The 20,138-nt window shown below is 38.4% G+C and overlaps 1 protein-coding gene across 11 annotated transcripts in view; it reads left to right on the top strand.

Annotated features, from left to right (window-relative positions):
• The window catches only part of AGPAT4 (1-acylglycerol-3-phosphate O-acyltransferase 4), a 1,427,829-nt gene that overhangs the window by 644,342 nt on the left and 763,349 nt on the right, over positions 1-20,138 (top strand). For all 11 annotated transcript variants that reach the window (XR_004038703.3, XR_009558681.1, XR_009558682.1 and 8 more), the window contains exon 5: positions 8,448-8,531. Coding sequence is in view for 7 of the 11 variants with exons in the window: in XM_030852990.3 (XP_030708850.1) it covers positions 8,448-8,531 (84 nt within the window). In the remaining 4 variants the exon portion in view is untranslated. The remainder of the gene's footprint in view (positions 1-8,447; positions 8,532-20,138) is intronic.

Genomic DNA, 20,138 nt, shown 5'->3' with positions numbered 1-20,138 from the left:
GACCTCAGTGGCTTAAAATTTGCATCAAATGAATGTGTTTCAAGGCATAGAGGATGGCACATGGTAGTGGTTTCAAATTCTCGAGTAGCTGAATAGTGCTTTTCTGAGATCAGAGAAATTATATTAAATAATTGGAAGCCATTGATAAGTTTACGTGTGGGTGCAGATACTTTCTGCTTCTGCTTATGCCCAGATGAAAACACAAGAGGGGGCCTAATGGACTATCAGAGAATATGCCAAATTAGTGCTAGTTTGTTATTTTTGTCTCCATAAACCATATCCAATGTGACACATTACTGCTTCATAATATTTAAAGGCTTTTATTAGAAAATATATCACTAGGTATTTTTAATAAAAATGCAAGGAAATCTAGGGACTTCCCCAGTGGTCCGGTGGTTAAGACTACGCACTTCCACTGCAGGGGGCACGGGTTCGATCCCTGGTTGGGGAACTAAGATCCCTCATGCTGCGCGGGATGGCAAAAAATTAAAAAAAGGAAAGGAAATCTAAGTAGGCCTATATAGTCAGAAACCAGGGCAAAAAGCTGAAGGTAAAGTGAAAGAAGACCAAGTGAAACAGCACGGGACAGTTCTTTATTGGTAGTGATAAGAAACTGCAAATTAGAATCTCATTCAGTGAAATGCCGAACTAACATTTGACAAAGCGTTGCACAATAGTGTCTTCCAGTGAAGAGGGCTCTGTGAGTCCTTGACCGAAAGAATATGGTCGAGATGACATTGCTACTGCTCTTGGGAAACACCTACAGGTGCAAGCAACCCCTGGAAAGACTCTGATTGAGAAGAACCGAGGGCAGGAGCCCAGCACCGCTTGTCAGCCATGCAACTGAGCCATTGTGGAGGTGAACGCTTTGGTCCCTAGTTGAGCCATCCAAATGACCACGTATGGAGCAGAATGGAACTGGCTCACCAAGCCCTACCCAGCCTAGTGATCAAGCTTTTATTAAAATGTGGGCAAGATTTTCCAACAGGCAACGACTTCAGATATTTCATGTTACAAAATAAGGAAAGATCCATATTTTTGTGATTAACAAATTTTGTAAAAAATGGATACTCGTTCACAAAAATGCAGTACTCTTAAGGCATGCTAAATATGAGAGTTAAGTACTTGTGTAGGGGGCCAGGATCCTTAGGAAACAGTTCTGTGGTCACCCCAACATGTGAACAGATAATCACCTTAGGTTTCAAAGCTCTATAGAGTATAGATAGCATTAACAGATTTTCACTGGGAATCAAGGTTGGTTTGTGCATGTGAAAGTGCTGCGCAAATAACCCAGTTCTTTACTAATGCAAGAAGATGGCAGTGCTGTTACTTTTATTGTGATCATTATTTTCCTGCTGGTTAACTGGAATTCACTTAATCATTTCTTCCCTCTTCTGCTTCCTTCTGTCCTATATAAAATAGTTTCAAAAGAAGAGTTAATTGGGCTTCCCTGGTGGCGCGGTGGTTGAGAGTCCGCCTGCCGATGCAGGGGACACGGGTTCGTGCCCCGGTCCGGGAGGATCCCACATGCCGCAGAGCGGCTGGGCCCGTGAGCCATGGCCGCTGAGCCTGCGCGTCCGGAGCCTGTGCTCTGCAACGGGAGAGGCCACAGCAGTGAGAGGGCCGTGTACCGCAAAAAAAAAAAAAAAAAAAAAAAAAAATGTGTGTCAGGGACAGACATGAAGGTGACCCCCAGTGATCTCCCACCTCCTGGTGTCCATGCTTTTGTGAAATCCCTTCCTCTTGAATGTAGGTGGTTCTGGTGATTTCCTTCTAACGAAGAGAATATGGCAAAAGTGATGAGATATCTACCACTTCCCTGATCATGTTATATAAGACTCCCCTTTATTACATCTTAGAAGACTGCATCTTAGGGACCTAAGCAGATATTCTGCTGGCTTGTGAAGTAAGCAACCACGTTTAGGAAGCCCACGTGGCAAGGAACGGTAGGAGGCCTCCAGCAGGCAGCAAAAAGCAGTGACAAGAGCTTTGAGGACCCATCCTTCTTCTCCAAGCAGAATAAGCCTGCTTTATTTCTTTTATACTTTGGATTCTGTACACAATTCATTGGAGGAAAGTTCTGCTTTAAAAGAAAACACAACTTTGAAAACCACAGATCTTTCAGTTTTATAGCTTTACAGATGAGAAAGGTAAAGCCTGATTCAATTAATGTATTTCTGAGTATTCACCATGTTTACATACAGCATTTTGCTACCCACAACAAAGCACATAGATAGAAGTAGGACATGGTTCTTCACTTGAAGAATTCTGTAACTCGATGATGAATGTTAGTAACCAGTTCAAAGCCACAGAACTGGTTATTCTTTTGATTGACAGTGGCTTGGATTATCCTATAATAAAAGTTATAGACTATTGTGTCCGAAGGCCATAAGGCGAAATTACTGAAGAGGTAAAGATGCTTTTAAAAAAATTTTTTTTTAATTGTTTCATTACGTGGATTGTTTTTTAAACCATATTGGCTGTGGTCCCTAATTGTCCCCCCAGACTTTATCACGTCTGGGTGCTGAATGGTAAATATAGAAATGGTTAACATTTGTTGAGAACCTACTGTGTGCCTGGCATTGGCCTAACTTTTATATTTAATCCTTGCAATACCCGTTCTGGTATTACTCCATTTGTCCTGGGCTAGCTGTTCCCTGAGTGGTTAAGAGAACTTCCAAAGTTGCAGAACTACTGAGAGACAGGGCCTCAGTAAGTAATTGTTGAATAAGGAGTAGAATAAGATTCAGTTCCCTGTTTTAAATTATGGAACAATTTACACTCAATAAAGTGCACAGAATTTAAGGGTTCAGTTCTGTGAGCTTTGACAGTTATGCACACCCATGTAACTACTACCCCAATCAAAATACAGAACATTTCCAAAAAATGTCCTCATGCCTCCTTCCCGTCCATACCACCAGTCAAGACAATCAGCTTCTGATTTCTATCAGCATAGATTAGTTGTTTTGCCGAAGTGCAGTATTATGAGCCTTTTTTAAAATTTTAGCCATCATACTGGCTAAGGTGCGAAACCAAGTAAAATTGTATTTTGTTATTTTAATTTGCATTTTCCTGATTATTAATGATGTTAACTATCTTTTTATATGATTATTGGCCATGTTTATGTCTCCTTTTATAAAGTCCTTTGCTTATTTTGAATTGGGGTGCTTGTCTGTATGGTGCTATATATAGTTCTTTATATAGTCTAAAGATGAATTATTTCACAAATATACATATTATAAATATTTTCTCCAGTCTGTGGCTTGCATATTCATGTTGAATAGTGTCTTTTGATGAGTGGAAGTTTTTTTAAAATTTTCATTGAAATTCAATTTATAAATTTCTTCATTTATGGTTAGAGCTTTGTGTGTCCTTATAAAAAAAAATCTGTCTGTTTCAAGGTTGTAAAGATGTTCTCATTTGTCTTCTTCTAGAAACTGTATGGAGTGAGGAAGGGATTTAGATATCGAAATTCAGTTGTTCAAGCACCATTTGATACAGATTCTCCTTCCCTCAGAGAATTTCCTTGGCAACTTCTCAGTTCGTTTTTTCCCAATACACTAGTTTGTGTAAAATAGACTGCCTCCATTTAAAGGGTACAATTTGAAGAGTTCTGACAAGTATATAATCCCACAAAACCACCATCACAATCAAGATAGAGAACACTTCCATAACCCCTATATTAGTTTGCTAGAGGTGCCATAAAAAAGTACCACCAACTGGGTTGTTTAAGCCACAGAATTTTATTCACTCACAATTCTGGAGGCTAGAAATCTGAGACTAAATTGTCAGCAAGGTTGGTGTCTATTGAGACCTTTTGCCTTGGCTTGTAGATGGTTGTCTTCTTCAGTGCCTTCACGTGATCTTTTCTCTGTGCATGTCTATGTCCCAATCCCATCTGTTAAGGACATCTTTTAAGGACACCAGTCACATTGAATTAGGGTCCACCATAATGACCTCATTTTAACTTAATTACCTCTTCAAAAACCCTATCTCCAAAACAGTCATATTCTGAAGAGGGTTAAGACTTTAACATATGCAGTTTTAGAGGACACAACTCAGCCCATAACACCCCCAAAAGATTCTTCATGCTCTTATGTAGCCCATTCCACCCTCTGCCCCCACCCGAAAGCTACCAGTGATCTGTTTTTGCCACTATAGATTTGTTTGCATTTTATATAATCAGAATCATGCATATATTCTATTTCATATTTGGCTTCCTTCCCTCACATAATTTTGAGAATCATCCACGGTGTTGCATTTATAAGTAACGTAATACTGTTGATTATTGAGTAGTATTCCATTGGATGGATATACCACATTTTGTTTATCCATTCATATTTTGGGTGGTCTCCAGTTGGTGGCTATTATGAATAAAACTGTTGTGAGCATTTGTATACAATTCTTTTTGTGGACTCGTTTTCATTTATCTTAGTCAATTATCTAGGAGTGGAATGGCCAAGCCATGTGTTAGTTGTATGTTTAATTTTTTTTAAATGCCTAATAGATATCCAGACTGACTGTGTCGTTTTATATTTGCACCAGCAGTATATGTGTATTCATTTGTTTTATATCTGACCGATATTTGGTATGAGTATTCCTTTTTAATTTTATTCATTTGATTGGGTGTGCTCAGTTAATTTACAACCTCAGTCTTTGTGGCTAGTCCATAAAACCTAAAGAAAAAGGATTCTTCTCTCTTTTGTAAACTCTAAGAATACAGAGTTTAAGAGCTGTTTAGTAGATATGTATCGTTTGGTTGGTAGATATGTATTGATTCAAAGGACTTTTCCCTATTATTTTCCCTGCTTACTATTAAATGATTGCATTATTGAGCCTCTGCTATAATCATAGCACCATGCTTAGCTTTATTAGAAGCACAGATCTTAAAATCAAATGGAGGGAGATGCAGAACAAGGTTACTGTATGACTGATGGAAATATCAGTCATGCTTTGAGAGAGTTATAGCAGCATGCTCTGGAAAGTGATTGACCCCTGGGGAATGGTTGGGTAATCTGGAAACTGAGAAAAAGGAAGAAATGAAAAACCCACTGGGTTAAGTCTGGTCCCTTGAAACTGGCATCTTATTGCTTATCTATCTACAACATTAAACATAATCGTACTTGGGGAGTTCTATTTTGAGAAATAAGAAATCCTGCTTTCAGCAGTTGCCATTTTTAAATAAGTCAACATGTGCCAGGCACTGTGCAGTCTTACAGGTGTTATTTCACTTAATCTTCATGAAATCCCTGTGAAGGAGCTATTTAATCCCTCACTTTTCAGATGAGGAACCCTAAGTTTAGAAAGGCAACATGAAACTTGCTCAAGAGCATATAGCTAATAATTGGTGGAACTGGGACTCAACAGGTTGGTGAACTTTGACTCTCCTTCTCTGTATCATTTTACTGCAGACAGAGAGGAAAAGTTAGGAGGGTGGATGGAAGCCTCTGAGTGTAGCTGTCTTAAAGACAGTTTTGCTGTCCTTGTATCATGTCAGTAGTATAATTTTCAAAATAATTTTAGTCCCTTAAATTTAATTATTCGACTTAGATGTTTGTGGAATCATTCAAGAGGCTTTTTTTTTTTTTTTTTTTTTGCGGTACGGGGGCCTCTCACTGCTGTGGCCTCTCCCGCTGCAGAGCACAGGCTCCGGACGCGCAGGCCCAGCAGCCATGGCCCACGGGCCCAGCCGCTCTGCAGCACGTGGGATCCTCTCGGACCGGGGCACGAACCTGTGTCCCCTGCATCGGCAGGCGGACTCTCAACCACTGTGCCACCAGGAAAGCCCCAAGAGGCTATTTTAAATGCAACACAGTTGATGATAACCTGAGATAATTGGTAAAAGTGTAGTAAAAATACTATTAAAATTACCCTTTTCAAAACCTGTAAGTGCCAATACTTTGTAGAAGCATTTTGTAAAACATAATGCATAATTTGTTTAGGGAGCAGTGTATGTGCCCACCTATGAAGAACAGATTATAGAATCGATTTAGATAATTCAGGAAAAAAACACACCTTTGCTTAAACTGCCTGTCTGAAGCTTGTCAGAGTGATATTCGGATAAGAATTAGTTAAGTACTTCAGTTTTCCACTTGATTGGACGTGACAAGACAGAGCCAAAATGACTTGTGGATTTGTTCTGGAATTCTTAAGAATAAATATTATTTTAAGACTCATATTTTATAGATTTTTATCACTGTTTATTATGCCACTGAGTCATTTTTCTGAACTTATGATTTACATGCATCATATAAATGTATTTAAATAATATTCTGCTTCACGATTTTCAGCTGGTGGTAGCATTAATCAAGACAAATCCCCAATGTTGTAATTTTCCACTCTCTTACTGATTCAAGCTACTTGAATCACTGGATTCTATCAATGCCTTCTCAGATTTCACAGGTCAACAGTACTAAGGTTTTAACTGAAGTAATTTCTCACTTGAGACCCAGAATGCAGCTGCTTGTACAAATGAATAAGATTATATGGTAGCCAAAATGCTGCTACAGTATTTTTGAGTATTTTCAATATGAACCTGGAACATTTTATTTACTGTCAAGGATTGGCAAGCTTTTTCCATAAAGGACTGGATAGTAAATATTTTAGGCTTATTGAGCCACAGCTCAGTTTTGCCCTTGCTGTGCAGAAGCAGCATAGACAATACATAAATGAACAACCATGGCCGTGTCCAATAAATTTCATTGTGGACATGGAAATGTGAATGTCATTTACTTTTCGTGTGCCACAGAAGGCTCTTCTTTTTATGCTTTTCAACCATTTAAAAATGTAAAACCATTCTTAGGTTGTGGCCGTACAAAGGCAAACCCTAGGCTGGATTTGGCCAACAAGGCCATTGTTTGCTGACTCCTGATATAGATGCTCAAATAATTTATGTATTTTTCTTGGTTGTAACTACTACTGGACAAGAAGGAGAAAGTTTTCTAAAAAGCAGCCACACGATTCTTTATTAAGACATGTATTTCACACTGTTCTGACATTTTTTTTTTCTGATGTCTTTCTCCAATTCTATACCTTTGAGAGATGAAATACATTTTTTTTTGTATTCTTCCCTTGATGCATTCTAATCCATAGCTCCCTTGGGCTGCCATGTGATTTGCAGTCCTTGTTAATCTTGTGGTCTTGACACCTTTCTTACTCCTATATAAAGCCCGTTAATTATAAATGCCTTACCTATGCAACTGTTAAAACAATGTATGCAATGAATAACCAATTAACATTTTATATTTTCTAAAACTAGAAAGGAGCAAAGTTAAAACTGCTTTCTAATGGCAGAAATTAACTGGGAAATTTGTTTCTATTTTCAGGATGGTTATAGCAATAGCATTGAATACTAATAGTTTGAGTAGTATGGATAAACGAGCACATATATTTTATTATGTTGAATTCTCATATCCAACGGAGTTCTATTCAGTTTTATTACCTGTATGTTTTGTTATGGTCTGAGATCAAGAAGAAAATTGTGAATGAATTTTCTGTAATTTCCTTGTACAACACAAGGGTTTGTCAGATAAAGTAGTACTTATGTGACAATTATAGGAATTGTTACATAAGTGTTTTTGTTGCTTTTTGGGCCCTGAAAAATTAACGCATGAAAAATTCATATCTGTGATATGCACAGAAAGTTTCATTGCATTCTATGTTTCTAAGCTGGGGATCTGACCTTTCTATCTAGAAGATTTTTAGGATCTTCTGCTTATTAAATTGTAACTTTCTCCCTGTTTGCTGCTCCAGGTCTCACTCTGCTTTCTCTCCCGCCTCCTTTTTCTCGAGCCTTTGGGCTCCTTGTGGGCCTGCACGGCACAGAGGCCCCGTCCTCTGCTGCAGCCTACTGCAGATTTCCAGAAAAGTGTGGAACTCTCTTCTCAACCAAGTTTCTGCCTTCTGTTTTTCTTAGTATTATGGCTTTACATGTTGCTAGTTATTAACTGTAATTCTCACGGGGCCTCAGGAGGGAGAGGAGATACAGGTGCCTCTGCTCAGCCTGCTGACTGCGCCCAGCGGTCCTCCAGGTGTGCCTCCCCGTGCTGCACTGCTGCCCCCAGATAGTCCTTTTGAGTGAGACTTGCATGTGTGTTTTCATTTAAAAGTTATCAACTGAAATTGCAATGAACTTAAGAAAATTATTTAAATTTTTAAACAGTTAAATATAACTGCAGTGGGGAAACTACTACATGTACATGTGATACATGTTTGGAGCAATATGCCAAATATCATCTTAGTACATTGATGAAAATGGTTTTGACTTACCAGATCCCCCAAAAGGGTCCTGAGAACCCCCAGGGTCTATGTATCTTACTTTGAAAATCTTTGCATTACATATTACTTTCATTATCGTTTTATAGCATAAATAGATTTTAGAAAATGTATTAGGGAATACATTTGAATTACAATTTGTGCACCAAGTATATGCTGTTTTTTTCTCAAAGGGTCCTTCTCGCTGGGAAGATGTCTTAATCCCAAACCAGATGAGTGGTGAATGCCAGTCTCCAAACTGTCCTGGGACTAGAGCAGTAAGTACTGGTCAAATCTGTTCTTTCATTATGGCATCTCCAGTGTTTACTAGGAAATGAGATTAGAGACAAAACACTAATTGATTCTTCCCATCCACTTTTATATTTACAAAAAGTGTTATAAGATTCAAAAGTGTTCATAATATTCACGAAAAATTCTGCCTGTATCATTGCCTTCCAGTGTCACTTTCCTAGAGACTTAACCACTTTGGGTGATTATGTTGAAACATGACAATTTAAATTCCTCACAAGGTGATGTTCATGGAATATAAAGAAGATCCTGTTCAGAGTCTGACAAAAGAAAATAACAAAGCTATAATGTTCATCTTTTTCCTAATGCTGTGATATTTTACATTTACATTCCATATCATTCAAAATTGCTCTTTCTACCTTTCTTAGCAGTTTTCTGACATAGTGGGCTGTTAGAAAATTTAGAATGAATGACCAGCTGTAAATGGAATCCCCATCCTCTGTTCTCTGCAATCCATTTTGTCTTTGCAAACATACACCATGTGTTTCATATAGAGAAGGTATTTCTGGAACGAGAGCCTAAGCACTGAAGTTATTTTTTAAATAATTTTATCATTATGGTCATGTTTATAACTTGTGTATTATACTTTTTACTTTGCAAATCCTTGGGTCCATCATAATCTGATTATATATATTTTCTGAGCTGTAAATACTCTTACGGCGCCAGCACAAATGTCAAGTTAGTTCACAAACTGTCACAGCCAGCTGACAGTTAATATCTTCTCTAAGGAACAAAGTCTGTCAACAGCAACAGGTAGAGTGTTTGAGCTAGGATCATTAGATGTGTCTTCTCTCTCCAATCTGCTGGATGATTGCAAGGCTACAGAGACAGCAGTGAGCAGCAGTGATGATCACTCTCCATCAAATGGGACTAGGGACACTGAACAGCTCTTTATTAATGCAAATCCTGAAGAAAAATAATGAGTTGTGCGTCACTCGCCGATATCGAGGCACAATACAGTCTTACAAGTTTGCTATTGGGATGAAATTAAAGTATACATACTTTGTAGGACAGATTTCTTAAGTATAATTGTATTTGCGTGTATATATGTGGATGTAGTATGCATATATTATAGTATACATGCCATGTAGATATAATTACATTTAATAATAATTTAAATCCTCTGGTGCATGTCACATTATGATCTCCATATCATCTTTACAGCAATGTGAGCTCCTTTGAAAATCTACTTCAGTCATTGACAGGCTGACTGCCTCTGTGTACCTTCATATTAATTGGGAGGATTCAGCATAGCAGGATAGACAATCTTGCATCTTTAAGGATTTAGCTGCAAATTGGTCACAGGGCTACTGTGTTGCTAGGGCTGAGAATCACGACCTTTGCTTGTTGAATATTCACCTCACCTATTTATCAGTATACAGAGCTTCGTCTAAATCAGTTTATACTGAAGCTTTATTTCGTACAGCATGGTGAACCGACACCCTAAAAAATCCTTGCAGTGCACACTATATAAAAGTAGTGAATTGAATTCCAAACACATATTTTTAAAGAACAGCTGAGCTGACAACATAGTAAGGAAAAGGTCATATGCCCAAAAGTAAGAGAAGGCTAGACTCCAGAAAGGAAACTGTGTAAGCTAAAGCCACTCACCACCGGGTGCTACAGCCTCAGACCAGGCAAACACTGGAGACTGCTGGTGAGTTTAGGGCCTCGTCAAGGTGGAAAGTGAAACCATAGAATTCTACATGAAGAACCTCCTGGAAAACATGATTTCCTCCTGGGATCAAGTGGAGAGAGGAAGGTGCTGGGGATAGTTGCCTATTTTGTTTTCACTCTAGGTAGAAATGTTACTCCTAAGAATTTGTAAGCACAGACCCATATTTACCTGAGTTTGGGGCTAAATTTTACTCTTTCTGTGTGCACTTATATAAGGTCCTGAGTCTAGAATGTTGTTTAGGGTGGCCATGAGTTGGCAGTGCCAGGAACTGGGCTGAGACTAACCCACATCCTCCCAAGGAGACCTGTGCTCTCAAATGAGTCCTAAAATAATTCCCTCAGATAAAGTTTCACAGAGCATGACCTAACAATCAGAAAATCACAGATGGAAGCATGCCATCATGAATGAGAGCGAGCAGAGTTCAAACCTGGAAAGAACACAGAGATTAAAGTTGCCTGGGAAAGACTATAAGTATGCTTAATGTGTTTAAAAAATGAAAGCGCACATATGATTAAAAAACAAAAGACTATCAGAAATATCCAGTCAGATTAAAAGATTAAATACACACACACAAACATGCACGCCCACATGTACATACATGCACACAATAACACGAGAAATTCTAGAATTAAAAACTATAATTGACACAAAATTGACTAGATGGGCTAAAGAGCAGGTAAGTAGGTGAAACAGCAATTCTAACTTAGATCTGAAATTTGCCCTGATAAAATTACTCAAAATGCAGGCAGAAAATATAACAGATTTAAAATATAAAAGAGAAGTTAAACAATATGGTGGGTAAAATTAGATTTCCAGAAGAAAATAATAGAGAGAATAGTGGAAAGGTAATATTTTAAAAGATAATGAAGCAGAGCTTTCCACAATTTTTAAGACTCAAGAATCCCAAGGAGGGCTTCCCTGGTGGCGCAGTGGTTGAGAGTCCGCCTGCTGATGCAGGGGACACGGGTTCGTACCCCGGTCCGGGAGGATCCCACATGCCGCGGAGCAGCTGGGCCCGTGAGCCATGGCCGCTGAGCCTGCGCGTCCAGAGCCTGTGCTCCGCAACAGGAGAGGCCACGATAGTGAGAGGCCCGCATACCACACACACACACACAAAAAGAATCCCAAGGAGTAGGAATAAAATGAAAGCCCCACCTAAATCGATCACTGAAATTGCAGAACAGGAAGATTCTAAAAGCATCAGAGAATGAAGAAGACTGGTTACTACACAGGAGAAACAATCAATAGTTGTTAAACCAACAGCAACGTCAGAAGGCAGACGACACAGGAACAGTGTCTTCAAAATATTGAAAGAAAATAAATGCTAAACTAAGATTGTATTTAAGAAAAACTTTTAAAAGACAAGATCAACAACCAAAAAGATATTTTCAGGTAAATAGAAACTCAGGGAATTAACTTCCATCTAAACCTTTCAAATATTTTTAAGTTAAATTATTTCAGAAAGAAAGAAAATGATCCCAGAAGGAAAGCCTGAAATGCGAGAAGGAATGATTGGAAACAATGTAGAGAAACCTAAACAAAATGTAACAATCAGTATGATAATATTTGATGAATGGAAATATATGTAAAGATAAATAAAGTTTCTGGACAATATTGCATGTAAGCATCAAACATAAAGTTAAAGCATTCTAGGATCTTTGTACTTTTCACCAGAAAGGAAAGACAGTGACTAAAATTAAACTTGTTTTTGGTACATGAATGTTCATAGCAGCTTTGTTTGTAACTGCACACTGGAAATAACCCACATGTCCAACAACAGGTGAGTGTGTAGACAAACTGGAAGAGCCATACAGTGGTTTACTGCTCAGTGATAAAAAGGAAGTCACTGTTGACACAACCCGGATGGTCCGCAAAATAATTATGCTAGTGAGACAAAAACAAAAAAAGGAGATGCTGCGTGATTCCAGTTATGTGAAATTCTAGAAAACACAAACAATCTACAGTGACAGAAAATAGATCAGTAGTTGCCTAGGGACTGGGTAGAGGCAAGCAGAGCATGAGGATGGCACTAAAAAGGGCCCGAGGAATCTTTGGGGATGAGAAATTGTTCAGTATCTTAATTGTGGTGTTGGCTTCATGGATGTATATGTATGTCAAAACGTAGGCTATTTATCCATGTGCAGTTTATTTGATGTTAATGATACCCCAGTAAAGCTATAAAATAACAATGCCAACATTTTATACAATTAGGAGATTTCACATAAAAATTCAAACCTCAAGCTCATCCTGAAAAGCCATAAGATCAGGCAGCTCTGTGTTGGCCTCTCAGCCAGAGTTCCTCACCCCTGTGCACTCCTCAGCTGGCTGCCGAGGTGTGTTAGTGAACTTGAAGGCTTTCCTCTGGTGTGTAATTCTGAGGACCCCTCACACTCCCGACACGTTTGGGGTTCTTCTCCCTTGTGAATTGTCTGGTGGTAAATAGGCTGCTTCTCCTCAAAGGCCTTTCTGAACACCATGAGTTTATAGGCTCAGGGCTGGGTCTCATGTGCCTTGGCCAGGTTCAAGTCCTTGCTCTCCAGTGCCCAGGCTTCCTCACCATGCCCCTGCTGGGGGACCACATGGGGTTGGGGGCCTCAAGTCCCGGGAAGGGCAGGAGTGCAAAGTTGTCCAGTGCACAGCATGGTAGATGCCCCTCAGGGCGTTGTCACAGAGTCCTCTTCTCCCAGGAGGGGCTCACAACCACACCCTGCAAGGTCATGGGTCCCATGCCAGGTTCATCACCTCCAAGTTCAGATGACTTCATCTGAACCATGACCTGGGGGCCTCCTCAGAAGCTGCCCCGTATAACCCACTGGGAAGCAATTCCTACCCCAGTGATCTAGTTATACCAGTCATTTTTAACATGAAACTCAAGTTAAAAATGCATTTAAATTGTATAGAATTACCATCTAGGGGATTGAAATACAATACAGGTGTCAAGTTAGAAAGAAAGAAGGGAGCGAGGGAGGGAGGGAGGAAGGAAGGAAGGAAGGAAGGAAGGAGGGAAGGAAGGAAGGAAGGAGGGAAGGAAGGAGGGAAGGAAGGAGGGAGGTAGGGAGGGAGGGAAAGAGGGAAGGAAGGAAGGAAGGAAGGAAAAAAGAGAGAGAGTGAATTAGAGGAAAATGGGACAAATAAGTAGCACACACCAAAAAAAAAAAAAAAGGTAGAAATAAAACCAAATATAACAGTTAATGAAATTAAATGTAAATGGACTAACTAAAGTTTAGAAGACAGATTATTAGACTGGATTAAGAGAAGAAAATCCAGCTTTATGGAGGTTACAAAAGGTATACCTAAAACATATGAGAACAAAAATATTGAAAGTGGAAGAATGGAAAATGATGTACCACACAAATAGTCACCGAACACGGCTGTTGAAACTATTTTAATTGCATATAAAATAGATTTAGGGAAAAAAAGCATTATTAAAAGTTAAGAAACATTATTAAAAATAGATTTCGAGGGCTTGCCTGGTGGCGCAGTGGTTGAGAGTCGGCCTGCTGATGCAGGGGACACGGGTTCGTGCCCCAGTCCGGGAAGATCCCACATGCCGCGGAGCGGCTAGGCCCATGAGCCATGGCCGCTGAGCCTGTGCTCCATAATGGGAGAAGCCACAACAGTGAGAGACCCGCGTACCGAAAAAAAAAAAAAAAAAAAAATGTAGATTTCGATGAAAGGTTCAATAACCCAGGAAGATATAGTAGTTTAAAACTTGTATGATCTCAATAACATGGATATAAAATACATTAAGGACAAATTGTCAGAATTAACAAATTGTACAGATGAAGCTGTAACCATGAGGGAAGATAGTGAGCTAACTCTCTGAGGAGTTGAGGGCTCCAGTAGTGCAAACTCAGGAAGCCGTAGCCTACTAACACAACCACTGAGCAGGGTGGCATCCTGAGTGCTACACCCAGCCATGAGGGGCACCCCTTTTTTGAGCACATATGGAACATTTCAACGATTGATCGTGTTTTAAGTCATTTAAATATCACTAACAGAAACATAACCATAAAAACCTCTTAAACATGGAAATTCAGTTAACTTAGTCAATTAAAAAAAATCCAAATGGAAATACGGGATCAAACAATAATGAAAATATAACACATATCAAATCTTTTGGGATGCAGCTAAATTAGTATTTAAAGGGAGTATTTAGAACCATAAATGCTACTTTTATAAAAGAAGAGAGGATAACATTATTTAAAGATACTGTTTAAGAAAGGAGGAAAAAATTGTCATAGTGAACTATTTTTTTCCCATATCTAATGAACATAAATAAATGGTTAAATAAAGGACATGAAGGTATGCACACTTCTGAATAACTATACCAGTGGGTGGGCAGAATTGCTCAATATGAGTCGTTTAATTCCTTTTCTTTGCTCTTATCTTAAAACCATTTTTCTGGATTGTATTTTTACAGTGCAGCCAAATGTAAACCATGACTTCTATTTTCTAAAGCATTGTGTGCGGTGTTTGTTTCTTAAGAAGATGAGAAGATAGGCACTTTAAGTAGTTTATCATATTTAAATTTGTAGAGTATTTTAAATTTTGACACTATTTTATACACTATGTATTATATTATTATAAAAATGTTTAATTTCTATCACTTGAATAAAATATCCATATATTTAAAGTTCAAAAGAGCAGGGTCTATAATGTATTCTTAATTCATGTTTAGGCACTTAAAGTTCATCTAACTAGATCATTTTAAATAGCAGTAAACTTTCACCTTGGTTTTTAAGACTACAGATATAAACTTGACCCTACCTACACTTTAGACAGAGAAATCTGAAACAAATTCAGTTCTACACTAGTCACTGTTATCTCAGAAGGAGCATCACATTAGTTCTGAAAGGCACCTTACCTTATTATAAAAACAATTCTAGTCAATTCCAAGGGTGTGTGCTTGAGATTAAGAGGGACAGAATCAATTAGGATTTTTTTTCCATTAGTGAAATTAATTCAACATTGGATGTGATATAGACTTTAAGTTTTCTGTGTAAATCTTCATTTTATATTTTGCCTATGATACCTTAAACAATGAAGATATTTGTGTTTGTACGTTGGGGGATGTATATTTTTCTTACTTGCACACATGTAGGCTAACGCATACCCAGAAGCCTTACTCTCTAGGAATTATTCCTGAGTTCTGAATCATAACTTTTAAAAGTGAGTATTCCCTGTCCATCAAACACTCTCCTGTGAAGACATTTGGCCTAGTGGTGCTTTTATGGTAATTAAGGGTTTCTTAGCCAACTGTGAGATTGTTGATTTTTCCCTCACGTCTGACAGTGGGGTTTAGGATAAGGGATAGTCCCTGGGATGAAAAAGAAATCAATTATATCTTGTCTTAGTCTGTTCAGTCTGCTATACCAAAAATACCACAAATTGGGTGGCTTATAAACAACAAATACTTATTTCTCACAGCTGTGGAGGATGGAAGTCCAAGGCACCAACAGATTCAGCGTCTGTTGAGAGCCCACTTCCTGAGACTTAGAGGGCCGTCTGCTCATTGTGTCCTCAAGTGGTGGACAGGGTGAGGGAGCTCTCAGGGGTCTCTTTTAATAAGGGCTCTGCTCTCATGACCTAATCACCTTCTAAAGGCCCCAACTCCAAATACCATCACAGTGGGAAACGGGTTTCAACATATGAATTTGGGGAAAACACAAACATTCAGATCGTAGCAAACCTCAAAGTAATAAATAACCAAGGTCATGATTTTTATGCTTATTAAGGGATGTTGATTTCACTACTTAGCCTATAGCATGCATTATATTTTATGTTTCTGAGGAGTAATATTTACTGAAATTCTGTGTAAAACAATAGAAAACTTTCTTTTTTAGATTGCTTGATTTTGACCAGAGTTAAGCTCTTTTACAAAGAACGTTTCTTTCTTATCAGAAACAGTTGAGATAAATCTGTTAAAATAGCTCAAAGACATATTTCAAGTGAAGCTTGATACTAAAAACTATCCCCTGAATTATAATAAATGACATAATTATTAAACTCAGTGCAGCAAATGGAGAGTTTTCATCTTACTCAACATGCAATTTATTTCTTGCATTTTCCCTGTTAGGCTCAGTGTATGTCCACTGGAACATTAGTTTGAATGCAAGTTAATTAATATTCATAGTCTCTCTCTTTGATTTCATCTTCTGGGAAGATGTTGACCAGAACAAAATGAATAGTAAATAAGTGTCACCTAATACTGTAAATTTTTTTATTTATAGGTCATTTGCATATTTTATGTCTGAAAAGTTTCTTATTAATGTTTTAGTTTAATCAAATTACTATCCTTGAAGGGCTCTGTTTTTCTTTTTGTTTCTTTTTGTTGTTGTTTTAGGCTTGAGTAGGATCTCACAAAATGAGTCTCAGGATTTCTCAGGATGGTTTCCTGGTATAAACTATATGTTCTTATTTTTTCCAATATCTAATAATAATGGAAGGTTGGCTTTGTTTCGTTTTTAAGAAAAGATCTGAGGTTGCAAGTGTCCCTGAGGTAGTCACAAATGAAAGCCTTTTTTTGCACAATGTAAAAGGAGCTCCGTATTCTTATGTTGCCCAAACTCATCTGCATAATGCAATAAGCAACGTGGCACAGACATCTCCAAATATGTATTTAAACAATCCCAACCCTCGTGGTTCCAGGGGAGCCATTGAACCCAAAGGGCTGCTGGGTGCTTAAACGTGGAGGGTGGAGAATGGAAACAGAAGTAAAAGGAAAGAACACATTGACTCCTCTCTCATTCTGCCCTGCTCTGGTCAAAGAGAAATGGTCTCCCTGTCCTTACACTGTCCTACAGTCATATTTTCTAAATTCTAAATAAAATTGAATTCTGAAAGTTTTGCAGTCAAACTCAGATTATGATTGAATGGTATCTAAGCAGGACAAAATGTTCTTTGTTTTCTGACATGCAATTCGGGTGACAAACTAGAAACTTCTTATAGCATTTTTCAAAATCTGATCAAGTATTCAGACTCAAGGACAGTTCATTTCTAAATCAAGTTTTGAGGACTTGAAAACAAAAAGTGTCATTTTAAAAAAAATAAGGCAAAATTGAAAGATACATATTTTATTATGGAATTGGCAGAAATTTTGCAAATTTAAATTAAAATTTTGTTTATAAATAAATTAGTCTGCTATGAAAAAGAATGTGTCAGTTTTTAAGAGTACTAAAGAAATTGAGGTAGTTTTTAAGAACCCATAGGTATTTGTGCAACTCTGAAGTCTAGACTCAATTCCATTCAATTTCTCTTTTTCTTTGACATAACCCCATTTTTATCTGAGCTCTTTTATAACTTAGTGGAAAATTAAATCAACAGTCATCTTCAAATGGTATTGTTAAAGACTCTTGTACTGTTACATGGAAAAAACTAATCACCAAAGAAAGGAAACCAGGTACCAGAAATCCGTGCATGTATATATAGCAGAATACCTATGCACATGAGATAACCAATATCCACACCGTAGTCCCACAGACATAACCTTGGTTTAGTTTATGATGCCATTTTTCAAGCAAATGGTTGGTTTCCATAATGTATATTTTAAATATTGAAAATAATTCTTGCCTCCTCAATTCCAGGAAAATTCTGTTGTTTGTGAATTGTAAGTTGTTTTTTCACTTGATGATCTGTGATTCTCTGTGCTATAATTTATATCTTATTTCGTATACAGAAGAAAATCATGCATATTACCACAGTGCTGTTTGGATATGATCAACTTTTATCATCCCCAGAGGCTTCAAAAGTTACTCCTTAATTTCTCATCTTTCCATGGAATGATTCCAAAGCCAGATATGTCAGTGAGGGGCTGTGTTGAAGTTTTGTTGTGCCTTTAGACAAGGGCCCCAGACAACAAAGACACAACAAACGAATTTATCACGATTAACCAGAAAAAGGTGCACTTCGAGACTGTTAGGTTTTAGATTAGGGGAGAAGGTATATGGATCTACCAGAGAAGATAGCAATAGATGTAATAAGATAATTTCAGTAGATTTACAAAGGAAATTCTGAGAACTGGAGCAAAGAAAGATTATATACTACTGTAAACATCACTGAATGTTTCCACTGGGATGGTAGATTAGACCTAAATGGAAATATCAGGGATTGGGGGCTAGAGGTCAGCCTGCGATAGCCTCCGTGCAGATGCACAAGAGGCTAATGGAGTGAGAATAGAAGGAAGATGTGGGAGTAATGGGCCAAGAGAATGAGGCCTGCTTCTCAACCAGGAAATCACCCTCTTGATCCTTCAAGCAGGTGACTGATGGCTCTTGGAGACCCACACTTCATCATGCCTTGATGGCAGAGTCATCAAGAAACCATCATCCCTCTTATTCAGGTCAAGCTAGCTCTCAGAAAGTTACCAAGGGCCATGATAAAATTTAGTTTTTCAGATATATGCTGAAAAAAAAATACTTAAAGCTATTTTACCAAACTTGAGAGGTAGCATAGAAAATATAAACATATGGAGAATAAGATCAAAACTGAGAAGAATTTCATGCACTATTGACGCACATGTAGTGAAACGTTTACTTCCACTAATATTTCTTAGAAAACAAACATAGTTTGGGGTCCTCAGATCTGAATTTCCTAAAGTAGGTAATTATCATCCCCCTCAGTACTCAGAGTTCTAGAAAATAAACTCAGTGCTGACCATAATACATGAGTGTTTTTATGAGATGAAGACAAAACTTTTATGTTTAAAGATTGAAAAGCGAAATATACTTTAAAATGTGTGTGTTTCCATTCAGAGAAATATAGTTATTTTCATAACAGGTATTTATGTGTTATGTTATGCGCTGTGTAGAAAACAAAGACTGACCTTCAAGCACCGGAAGTCTGGTTGGGGAGATAAGACTTTACAGAAATGACTGCAACCCGATTCAGCAACACAAGTAAAATACGCATTGAGCATGTCTTCTACGCCAGGCTCTAGGAATAGAAAAGGAAATATTTCACTTACTGCTCTCATCGTTTGGGGAAAATGTCAGGGTGGGGTCGGACATGTAGGCCAGTGATGATTTTTACCACAAACTACATCCTGATAAAGACAGATATGAAGGAGTGTAAAAGACTTCACTTTGTGAATAAGGGAGAAGAAATAAGAGAAATTGGTATGTCACAGAGGCCATGAGACCAGCACAAAGAAGTGTTCTGTGGGAGTTCAGAGGAGGGAATTCCTTTAACAGAGGTGACCAAAGAAGGCTTTTTGGAGGAGGCGGGCCTGAGGCATAGGTAGTGGAAATTCCACAGGTAGTGATGTCGTCAAGGTTAGGAGCATTTTGTGAGGCAGAGGAAATGACAGGAATAAAGACATAGAAAATTAAGGGTCATTCATCCCATGAAGTACTGTTAGCTGCCTGCTGTCTGGTAGATAGTAGGCTCAGCCCTCCTGTGTGTGCAAAGTCAACATCCTCTGCTTCCACGGAGGTCCTCTCAGCCCTGATGACCTTGGACTTATCACGAGGAAAGATGGAAAAGAGGCCCAGGGTGGTACAAGGGCGTGAAACAGGGCGTCTGCCTAGAATCTGTGAGTAGGGCACCCTTGACTGGAGGAGTGGAGGCCAGCCCTGGGATCTGCAGGCTGAGTCAGAGTTACTGGTGGCGAAGCGGGAGGGTAACTTCCGGCAGGAAGGACCCTGTTGCAAGAGCCCTGCTGTGGGAGGCTCCTTGGGGAAAGCACCTGGAATTTGGAGATGACAGAGGAACAGGAGGCAGTGCGTTTTCTCCCTTTTGTATGTTTGTTAGTTGTTTTGTTTGTGAGTTTTTATGTGGAAGATTATGACTAGTAATAGAAGGAATCTCACTAGTTTTGATATTTTGAAGACTGAGATAGAACTTGAGCTGGTTGGCGTGAGGGGCAGGATAAAGAACAAAGAAGGAAAAAGAAAATCTT

The sequence above is a fragment of the Globicephala melas genome, chromosome 14 (assembly GCF_963455315.2).
Source record: "Globicephala melas chromosome 14, mGloMel1.2, whole genome shotgun sequence".
NCBI classification, from domain to species: domain Eukaryota; kingdom Metazoa; phylum Chordata; class Mammalia; order Artiodactyla; family Delphinidae; genus Globicephala; species Globicephala melas.
This window is presented reverse-complemented; position numbering and strand designations above follow the sequence as displayed.